The following is an 11,514-nucleotide window of genomic DNA, read 5'->3' on the forward strand; positions in this document are numbered from 1 at the left end:
CATGAGTAAATGAATATCACAGTATCATAGAATCATTTGAGTTGGAGGAGACTATTAAAGGTCATATAGTCCAACTCCCCTTCAATGAACAGGGACATCTACAGCTAGGTCAGTCTGCTGTGGTAAAAACCTATCTTGTAAGATTCTAAGTGAACAAGTTTTTTGAATTTGTGAGGAGCTAACTGTAGAGTCTTTGTAGGTTTTGGTTACTTGGCTTATTGCATGAAGATAGTTGGAAAAGTATAAGGTGAATATTTCTAGATTTTAGTCTAATACTGACATTTTTCCTTGTTAGACTTAATTGCTATTTTAAGCATTTTAAAATTGAAACACCTAACAGAGATTGTGAAAAATAATAGAATTTTGAATATAAATGTATGACCACTCTTGTCTTACTGACCTTAAATATGCTTACATAAAATCAGTGAACAACTGGTAAGCATTTACAAATGTTTTCAGATTCAGGAAAATGCGGAACAATATTTTAATGTATTACTAAGTGGTATATAGTATTTGAAATTATTGCATTTCTAAATAATGTCATGCGTTTCCTTTGGTTAGCTAAAAAAGAATGAAGATCTCTCTTTTCCCAGGTGTGCAAATATGATTATGTGGAGATTCGCAGTGGCCTTTCTTCTGATTCTAAACTACATGGTAAATTCTGTGGTACAGAAGTGCCTGAAGTTATCACCTCACAGTACAACAACATGCGAATTGAGTTCCGGTCTGACAATACCGTGTCAAAAAAGGGCTTCAAGGCACACTTCTTTTCAGGTATAGAAAATCATTATCTGCATGTAGGAGAAAATATGTAGAAAGCACATTCATACATTTAAATAACACACGAGTTTAGAAAAAGCTTTGTAAGATTAGAGGAAGAAAAGAAACCTAATAAGCGTTCCTAAATTTCTGTTAGATTTCTTTTCTCCCAAGTTCTAAGTTTTTTTCCAAATCCCACTTGTAATGTGATATGAGTTACGTACTGTGTACTCTTGCCTTTTTTTTCCACTCAGATCTCTTAATATATTACTAGTTATAAAATTACTACCTTGTGATAGAACATTTGCTTAGCATTATGAGTTCTTTCTTGCCAAACTTTGTACTTCTTAATATTTTGCAGAAAAATAGATCTTAATATTTTCCAAAAATTTGTCTATTTTTATTGGACTGTAATTTCTCTGGCACAGATCAGAGCTGTCAGTTTATATTGTTGAAGGTTGTGTACTGTTGAATAAAGTTATTTAGACATAAACAAAGCTCAAGATCTGTGGACAGATTTGCACAACAGTGGTCTTTGCAATTACCTACTGAGACTAGATTATTATAATCTGGCTGTGGCAGGATAACAACTTGTGTTAGTTGTGTAATTTTGCATCACGCTTCTCTTGTTCACTCATATACATAGGTATGTTATGTCGTGTAAAACAAAACAGCAAAACAGTTCCCTCTCTGAAAACTCTGGAAGCAATCCAGAAGTATCTGGGATTTGCATTTTGCCGCATTTTTTTTTCCTGTAGCTGTTGAAAATCTGAATCTGAAAAATCCTGATCATTTTTAGTGTGTAACAAAATGTGTTACTGGTCACCATTATTAGGGTTTGTTCACTAAAATGCTTTAGCAAAGCTGTCATGTAAGTGGTATCGCACTGGTTAGCTCTAATAATCTGGACAACGACAAAGTATGGTAATATGAATCAGCATGCCCATATAAGTGATAGGGAAGTATAAGAAATGGAAAGTGGGGAATGTAACTGTCAACAAAGACAACAAAACTTCCCATGTTTTCCCATTATGGTTTCTTTGATGTTGTTTTTTTTTTTTAAGTAATAATGCAGAATGGAAAGAAGGGATTTCTCTCACATGAAGAAATTCTTTTCTCTACTTTTTTCAGCTTTTGAGAATATAATTTGGTCCTAGTCATCACATTTCTGTGGTCATAGGCATTCAGATCTGTGTTTACATGTAGTATTACCTTTTATGTAATTTTAAAATGATCCTTTACATTAACAACCAAATATCAAGGTTTGCTCAGTATTTGTAGTTAATACGTATATGCACACAACAGAGCTTCCTCACAGAAGCATTTACACAGCTAGTTATTTCATGTAGACCTAGGAGTGCCAACAGGCATTGTTACTTATTATGACTTTCTGCAAAAAAAAAATTTTTACAGTTAAATATTGGTGTTCCAGTTCTACAAATAGCCAACAAAGTAACTTTGTTACATAGTTCAGTATCTATAAATCTATAACAGATAAGTTTGGCAATTATACCTCTGAAATTTGTAAGCATTGTAGTTTAGGCATTATGATTTGTAGCCATGCTGAACTTGACACATATAAATACACTTAAAATTTTGTTTTCACTGTTTTTTTTTTAATGTTGTTGTTGCTTTTTAAGCTTTATCATTTAAATAATTAATATTATGACTGTGTTCTATAAGGAATTCAGATAACTGCTGTATGTTTGGGAAAGACTGGGCTGGCAATTCAAAGCATCATGCTGTAATCCTTCAGAACCATTTCCATTGTCTCTTTCAGTTGTGAATGAAATACAATTGTTTCATCCCTGAGTGAAAACAGATTTTTCTTACTAATCTAAAAAATATAAGTTTTAAATGATTCAGTTGATCGCCAGAATAAATCCATTAGCCAGGGCTAAGTCTGAACTAATATGGTTTTTTTTAATGAATAGAAATATGTGCTGGGTATAGAATATATTGAATCCTGTTCAAAGAAACAGTCTCATGTAAACAGTCTTTGAGTCTGTAAGTATATAAATGTACTGAATGCTTCCCAATGCATTTCTGCTACAATCTCTGCCTTCATTTCAAAAGTTCAGGCACTCTGTATTTTCTTTTTATTCTTTCTCAACTTTTCTGGTTATCACTTCTAGAAGATTCTATTCTTAAATGTTACCTGGCTTTCCTCTTTTGACAGTATTTCTTGATCAAAACAAAAACTTTGTAATGCTTGAGGCAAGTCAAACTTTGAACTCAAAGCTCAAACAAAAGGCTTTAATCTCAGAGTAATTCATTGGACACAACTCTTGTGACTGTCAGAAAATGATAATTTTTTTTTATCTCTGAATTCCTTAATGTGAATATAATATGCTATTCATCCATTAATTAAGCATGGACTTGAGACTTCATCTTATGTATTTTGACTTTTGGGTGTTAACAGCTGATCACTGTTCAGCTGACCATGTGGGTTTTTTTATGCCTCTTTATAAACTTCAGAAAGAAGTACATTTAGAATTTAATCTGCAGAGAAATACTTAATGTTCTTGGTGTATAGGGTGCTGACTAGAAGACACTTAGTAAATATTTGGAAACATTTAGTTGTAAAACCATACCTCATGAAAAAATCAGTAGGGAGTAAGGCACTGCATCTTGCAGTCTATTCACTGCACAAAGCTCAGCAGAAGGGAGTTAGATAAATCAAATCTGTATGAAGATTAAGGACAGCAATGTGTTTCTCAAGCACAACCAAGTTTTTGCAACTCTTTCAGTGGTGTATTCTGCAGCCATGGCTGTAGTTGAGGAAATATGGCTGAGCTCCAGCTCAGATGACAGAAAGCAGTTTTTGGGTGATTGAAAACCAATGCGGTAAACTGTGAAAGCAAACAGTGACACAGGGCACAAAAATGACCTGCATTAGGAAGCTATTTTTGTTGATACAAGAAGACATATAATTGCTTATTTGGCTGTAAAATGGTGTTAACAGCCAGCCAGGTGCTATGGGAAAGTGAGAATTTTTTTTTTTTTTAACATGCTGTAGAATTTACTTTTGATGAGACAGATCTGAAAAAAGCTTAGTTAGTAGCCATTGCAGGATCTGTCTGACCAACAGAGAATGTTGTATGATAATCATACCGTTTCATGGGTATAGGGGAGAAACTAGGGAGTTATGACATATTCATTTTTTAATACTTTCACAAAAAACTTTTTGGAATTGGCTTCTAAACAAAAAGCTTCTAGAAATGAAGTGTGTGTGTTGCTTTGTTTTGGGATGTTTTTTTTTTGTGTGTGTGTTTGTTTGTTTTGCTTCCACCTTCCTCTCTTCTGTCCTCTCTTTCTCTCTCTCCTCTTCTGCTCTTGTTGGAGGACAGTAACCTATTCTAACCTGCTTGGAACAGAGGAGTGAATTTGCTCCAGGAAAGATACAAGATAATTTCTTCAAAAAATACTGTTTTCTGTCATTTTTTCTATATCCTATTAATTTCTTTAGCTCAGTCTTTTTTCAGTGGTACATTTAATACCTTGTTATAGTGTCATTAAACTGCTTCCATTTATCACAGATTTTAGAGTTACTTCCTTGTTTTAAATATGCATGATTTTTCACATGACCAAGGTGTGGTAATTGATGTAATTTAGAAATGAATTTGGGGACATTTTTATCTTGGGTGATGACTCACTGATCAGTTTAAAAGAGAAAGCTAGGATGTTTCTAGCCTTGACCGGATTTGTTCTGGAGCACAAACTCATCTCTGGTGCCATGCTGGTACATTTTTTTTCCACAGACAAGAAAACTACCTGCAAAGAGAAAATTTTTGTTTTCGAATCTTGCAAGGACTTGATACAGGTCCCTTCAGGCCGAGTACGTATTATTCACAGACTGGTGGCCTCTGAGGGTCTCAGAGGTACGAACATTTGTCCTCTGAATGATTTCAATCTAACATTTTGTTGGGAATGGATCTTTCCCTATTCTGAGTACTGAAATGAGAAAAGAAAGTATCCATTCAGAAGTGGGAAACTCATTTCCATCTGTCGGCTTAACAAATGGCTTTGTTTTTACATGGCAAAACATTTGTTCCTATAACTAATACAGACTAATTGGTTTTTTTTTATGAATTTTTAAAACTGGGCAATCAAATAGACAGAAAATCTGTTCCAAATTATGAAGTGTGAGGAAAGCTTGTTCAACAGTTGCGTCCTTGATTAACCATCTACAAATAATTGTTGTAGTTCAGATATGTTCCAAAGCTTCTCTTTTCTACCTTCTGTCCGTGGTTTATATCAATTTCATCTCTGAAGAAGTCCAACTCGGGACTGTTTTCTTATGCACTTGTCTCTAAAAGATTGTTTTACAGAATACAGAGTTCTTTAATGTTAAAATACTTTTCTCTGTTTTCACAGTTGGATGGAAGGTGAAAATGGAGAGGGCTTTTATTGAGAATTTGCATACCTACAATGTACTTGAAAATCAAACTTGAATGCATTTTGAGCTTACCTTCCATTTATTCTGTTATTTTGGTAGAAAACTGAAACTAATACTTAGGTGGGAAAATATTGGAGAGTTTTCTTCATAATACATCTAATTTCTCATTTGCTTGTTACTATTCTTCACTTGCAACACAGAGTTAATTTATGACGGTGCTTGCTTTTGCAAAGATGAAAGATTAAAAGTTTTGTTTGAAATGAAGTAGATTTACTGCCTCCATTAGAGACTTGCATTGCAAGGTGCATGAACAGTATATTATGGAAGCTTTTATGCTTCTTTCATCATCAAAATGACCACTAATACTGGGCTTCGGATGTGTGACTCTGGGAACAATACACATTTTTTGCTGTTTCTTAATTTTCAAATCTGTTCACATCTACAGAAAGGTTTCAAGATCTTTCAGTGTAAACTGGTTTGAGATTTACAGGGCAAAAGTGTAGTAGGTGCTTAGGTTAGACTGACAGGATTTTTCTACATCATCATTATGTATTAAAACTAGAAACTGATTTTTGCTGAAACACCTGCAAGTTGGTGAGTCAAGTATCACATACATTTTGGCAGGTAAAGCTGATGTGTATGTAATTATAACACAGATTTACTTTGTTGTGTTACTGAGTACAAGCAACAGTAAATCAGTGAAAAATCCATAAGATGACAAAAGAGACTTAAATTATCTATAATGTTTGTAATCTATAGAAATTCTTCTTGTGCCTACTGAAGTCTGAAGCATTGCATGTTACCTTGTTTAACGATAACACTTACTGTTGCTTTCCAAGGCGCATGAGGCTGAAGGGAATGTATACTATACATTCCAGCCCTGCAATAAATGGACATCTGGAATGACTGTTATTCCTTTGCACGTTTTCCTTTTCTATTTTGTATGTTGAAATAGCCGAGTTTGTAAGATACAGTTGTGTGTAAACATTTGTATATATACACACGTAATAATATCATATATATTTTTATTTGTTGGGTTTTATGTATACATATATATATAAATGTATATAACCATGTCTATATACATATGGGTGTATGTGTATATGTGTATATATATATACACACACGTCCAGAGCAGTCTCCCTGTCTCAAATGGACTGGCCTCAGCTAAAATGACAACAGCTGAATGACATAGGAGGGTGGCAGCTGAGGCCTCTTGCTATAATGACAGCCCGTTAATCTAGTTTGGCTTTTTTCCATGCAATGAATTTTTAGCTGTTTAATGCAGGTCATATTTCCTCTTCTACTCTCTGCTTTACTTCTAACACACTAAAAGCTCTTTTTAGGGATTATATGTTAATAAACAGAGCTGCATGCTATATTGTAGATCTCCTTGAAATAATTAATGCCAGTTTCTTTTGTATGCTTTTCAATGAAATGTTTTCCTTTTCAAGATATTCTGTAATGTCCAGATTCATTTAAAGTAAAGCACACTGGTACTCTGCTGGAAAGAAAAAACAACTTATTCAGAAAGTTTATGTTAAGTCATTCTTTTCTTACATTTTAAATGCACAGAACTTGAAGCCTTGTTTGGCCTCTGTCTGCCTTTCCACATGCCACTATTAAATTGTGGAATTTGCATAGAGCTGGAATACTTTGTGTTGGTCATAAATTGCACTCCTGTTGTTTACCATAATAAAGCTCTGGATGAAATATTTATGAAATCTTTACCAGCTAGACCCCTTGAAGGAGTAAATGCTGGTAACTGTCTCCTTTGATTTAGCTCATTTGATTTACTAGTGTTCCCCTTCTCTGAGATCTATCCCTTACTTCTAAGAAAGATGAGACAGAATATATGCGCCATAGCGTAGGATGAGCAATGAGCGGATAGGAGTAAGGTAGCACAAAACCGAGAAGAATGACTGTGCCTTAGTTTATCCTCTTCTGATCTCAAAGTCTGTGCTAAATGCTTTTCTTTTTGAGAAAAAGCTCTTCTTCTGTCTGCTCACCCATTCTTGTTGTGTATTTCTTAGACAAGGATGAGTGTTCGAAGGACAATGGCGGTTGCCAGCATGAGTGCATCAACACAGTAGGAAGCTACGTTTGCCAGTGCCGGAATGGATTTGTGCTACATGAAAACAAACATGACTGCAAGGAGGGTAAGTTGTATCGTGTTTGGACAGTAGATTATGCAATTCTTTCAGCAAGATCTTTGAAGATCTCCTTCCAGAGGGGGAAAAAAACAAAACAAAACAAAAAAACAGGTGGTGTCTTGCAGTCTTAGACATTTGTGTGAAGCAGTTCCTTTCCCCCGTTTCCTCACTCCCTTCATCCCTAGCACTTGTGTGTGTCTGAGTTTGAGGTTGGAATTACTGACCACACAACTTCAGCAGGGAATGCTACTTCTAATAGTGCTGCGAAGTGTAGAGCATTTACAGCTGTGACAGGATATTAATCTAATGCAGTATAAAACAAAGAGACAGAGTTTTTGAAGAGGAGCTTGTTAAAGTTGTCATTTGTTCCCATCAGCGACTGTGAGCTCCCTCACATTTAGGCTGGTGTTGTACCTGCCTTCATCAGACACCATTCAGGGTTCCTTCTGGGGGACATATTCAGACAATCTAAATTCCAGTTAAATCTCTACACATCTTTCTTCCTATTTTCTGTCTAAAGCTGTGACTACCTCCAAGCAAACAGTAGGCTCGTTGACTTAAGTAGAATTTAGATTATTTGCAAATGGACCTTAAGTGTGTAATATCTTATGACCCTCTAATTTTTCAAGGCTGTTTTCTCAAACGTCTCCTTTGTGAATCATTTGTGTTACCCTTGATTTTGGAATGGTACTTGCCTCTTCTAAAAGCTTCTGTTTAAATAATTCTCTGGTGTTTATACAACAACTTGAGATCGTTAAAAAAACGAATCCAATAGGAGATGAAGCAAGTTTTTTTGCTTGCCTTCTTTACGTATTAGGTTTTTTATTTATTGAGAGAGGCACTTCTGGATTCAGTTTTGATACAAATGGCACAACTGCCCTTGGTACATAGTAAGAAATCAGACTTAGCAGTTATATACTTTTCCCTAGAAGCTGTTTTGGGTTGTTCTGTAGCTGATTGCTCTGCAGTTGCAGTATGAAAATTTGTGAGAAGAAAACTATGTTGTTCAAGAAATACCATTTGATATTGTATTGGCAAGATATCTTATGTGGATTTTCAGACTTATTTGGAAGTGGAATGGGGGAAAGAGCAGAATATTTGACTACATTTTAATACATAGTTTGGGTTTATTTATACATTTACATTAAAAAAAATCCATTGTAAACAACAGTATTTGTTTCACAAATCAAAGCATGCTAGGTTAATTGCCATAAAGTGTTTGTCAAAGAGGAAGAATATGATCCTTCACACTTGGGAGGGTGTTCAGCTGTGTTTCTAACAATCCTTTCAGTTCAGTGGGTCACCTGATAAACAGTGTACTTTTCTGGCTACCTCTGAATACTGAACTCCCAGACTAATTGATGCTCTCACTATTGGCACAGCTGAGTGTGAACAGAAGATCCACAGTCCCAGCGGCATCATTACAAGTCCCAACTGGCCTGACAAGTATCCCAGCAGAAAAGAGTGCACCTGGGAAATCAGTGCCACCCCTGGACAGAGGGTCAAATTGGTGAGTAGCATCTGCACAAAGCCAACAGCATGGACATGCCCATGGGGCTTGTCTGCTCTGAGCTCAGCCCCAGGGTTTTTTCAGCCCAGAGTCCTTTGGGGAGCACCATGTAGCTCTCTCTGCAATACCCGTGGCAAATGACTCCTTGGTTCAGCAGTGAAGGAATTCCTCCCATTGTTCCACATCTTTCACTCATCCGAAATAGGGGTTTTGAGTTCTAAAGAAATGATATTAGAATGCACGTGCGGAGCCCTCCTCATGAGTATTAAAACAGACGTGCTACAGTAATACTCAGGAGAAACAAAAAGCAACCGTTGTTTGCACTGACGTGCGCAGCCTTTGTACTGAAACTTAGCAATGCGAACATGTTGGATGTGCAAATGGAAGGAGAGGGAAATTGATGCGTCAAAAATGTTGGTGCAAGTAAACCTAAGAAGAGATATATCTGCTTTAAGGAAGTAGGAGCAGTAGCCTAAATTGTTACAGGGATGAATGGGATATTGCCACCTCATAACTCCTGACCTTAACCACAGCCATATAACCCCTGTTACTGGTGCTGATGTGAGGTCATTTTTTGATTCCAATTCTCCAGAATTAAAAAGGCTAATATGTTCCTGCAGAGTAGGAGGGATTGGAACAAGTGGTGTGTGATCTGTCAGTTCAAAGGGCGAAAAACAGGTTTTTGTTTCCGAAGTCCTTCCTTACTGCCAACTCTGAATGGTGTTTCATCCCGTCTACATAAGCAAAAGCCAGTCAGACATTCGCAGGGGCATGTTACTGTAAAAGCTTTTTCCAGTACTTTTCTAAAAGAAAAGTATTTTAAATGATCTTTTGCCAGTGAAATTGCAAAACAAACAAACAGAATTTTACTATATTTTTTTAGTAAATTTTGCTAAGTAAAATTTGAAAAAACAGCCCCATGATTTAGAGCCTAAAATCTGCTTTCACATGGCCAGTAGCGTCAGCCTACTAAATTCTGTATGTATATGATCTTTAAAATCTGTCTAGAGCAGCAAAATGTCATATTAATAATATTAAAGCAATACTTCCACTATAGATAAATATTTTTTCTTGGGCTTCCATACCATATTCAAGTTTACTCCTCACAGTTTACTTAGCCAAATTAAACAAAGAGAGAATTGATTTCCTTATGCTAACAAGCCATATGAATTGTGAGGCTGTTTCATTTTCTGAGGGGGCTGTCTGTACAGAAACTAATCACTTCTCCTGATTGCTCTCACTCTGATAATCACTGAAGTCTCTTCCTGAGAAGGGTAAAGTTAAGCATTTGGTGTAATTAAGAAGGCAATGAGAAAACCAGAAATGCACTTCTCAATTTTTAAATGAAATGTGCAGATAAAGCTGGCTTTGAAAGTGTATGTATCAGAGGGAAATTTTCTTAAGCTAATCAGCCGGATTTATAAGAGACAGACTTAAGTGTCCCATTGAGGCAGCTATCCCTAAGTGCCACCAACATATCTACTCAGTAAAGTGCTATAGATAGAAAGGCTGGCTGTTCAGAAACTGCATGTAACACTTCTGAGTACCATTCCCACTAATAAGACAGCCAAAGTGGGGACTATAATGGTGGAGAGGTAGATAGTCAAAAGTATTTGTCCCAGGAAAGGCCAGGTGTGATTTAATTATATTTCTAATTTTTTTCAGTTATTTGTGAACACTGCTGATGTTAAATAGTAGAGAGAAAGTTTGTGTTCTTCTGTTACAAGCCTGTTCATGGTCCGTAGCTAGGAACTGACATTTGAAAAAAGAGAAAAAAACAAAGATTCTCTCAGAATGCTTAAAAATATTAGATTTGTGTTTCCTTTTAAATAAATTTCCTTTGATTCTACTTATAATTTCTAAACTCAATAGAGAGACTCAGCAGATTTACAAATTATTTCTGTTCTCCTTTGTGGGACTCAGCGTAAGATACACTGTCTACAGGAAGGTTTAGGAATCACAGTGATAATTGAGTAGAAAAAAATTAAAATTAACAGACATCTTATAGTTCATGGTGAGAAGTTTTTTTTTGTAGAGTGATATGTTTGTGCTGATGAGTAGGTAAACTTGTAATTTTCCTTTTAAACGAAAATTGGATCGCATCTATTGCTCCCCCTGACTGAAAACTGACTTCTCTCAGTTCTGTATTTAAGTAACTCCCTTACAGTTAGTCTCACTTGTTCTTTTTATTTTATTTGGGTATAAACGATCACACATACTTGGCATCATAGAAGTAGGATGTCTGACAACAATTTAAGAGCAGCAGGAGGAACTGCTGTGCAGCTGTTTTCACTGCCTCTGCAGTTTTGTTCCTTTAATAGAAAACACTGAGTTTCCTCTGCAGTGAACCTATGTCTGCTGTTTCATTCAACTTTCCACTTTTCACAAAATGAAAATATGAGGGCTGCTCCAAAACTAATGCCTCCCATTTTATGATGGTGGCCCATGACATCAGAGGCAGATGTTGGTGGTACAGCAGCAGAGGTTGAACCTTCCTGCCCAATATTCCATTACATTTTGTTGTTCTGTGACAGATGGCAGCAGAGGGGCAGTCTGACTAATAGTGTCTGACATAAGAGGGTGCATGAAATAAAGGAGTGGAAATGAATTCTTCCATGAGGAAAAAATGACCTATTAACATTCATCCGTGCTTTGCTGTATTTTTGTGGAGACCAAACAGTGGATGTGAGCAC

The 11,514-nt window shown here is 36.0% G+C and overlaps 1 protein-coding gene across 8 annotated transcripts in view; it reads left to right on the forward strand.

Moving 5' to 3' along the window:
* TLL1 (tolloid like 1) overlaps positions 1-11,514 on the forward strand; it is a 137,603-nt gene that overhangs the window by 113,378 nt on the left and 12,711 nt on the right. For 6 of the 8 annotated variants that reach the window (XM_021394376.1, XM_021394378.1, XM_021394383.1 and 3 more), the window contains 4 exons: positions 594-774; positions 4,521-4,640; positions 7,192-7,317; positions 8,694-8,821. In XM_021394376.1, the coding sequence (XP_021250051.1) occupies positions 594-774; positions 4,521-4,640; positions 7,192-7,317; positions 8,694-8,821 (555 nt within the window). Of the gene's footprint in view, positions 1-577; positions 775-4,520; positions 4,641-7,191; positions 7,318-8,693; positions 8,822-11,514 lie in introns of those variants that run through there. The other 2 variants (XM_021394377.1, XM_021394384.1) reach the window with 2 other exon arrangements.

The sequence above is a fragment of the Numida meleagris genome, chromosome 4 (assembly GCF_002078875.1).
Source record: "Numida meleagris isolate 19003 breed g44 Domestic line chromosome 4, NumMel1.0, whole genome shotgun sequence".
Classification (NCBI taxonomy): domain Eukaryota; kingdom Metazoa; phylum Chordata; class Aves; order Galliformes; family Numididae; genus Numida; species Numida meleagris.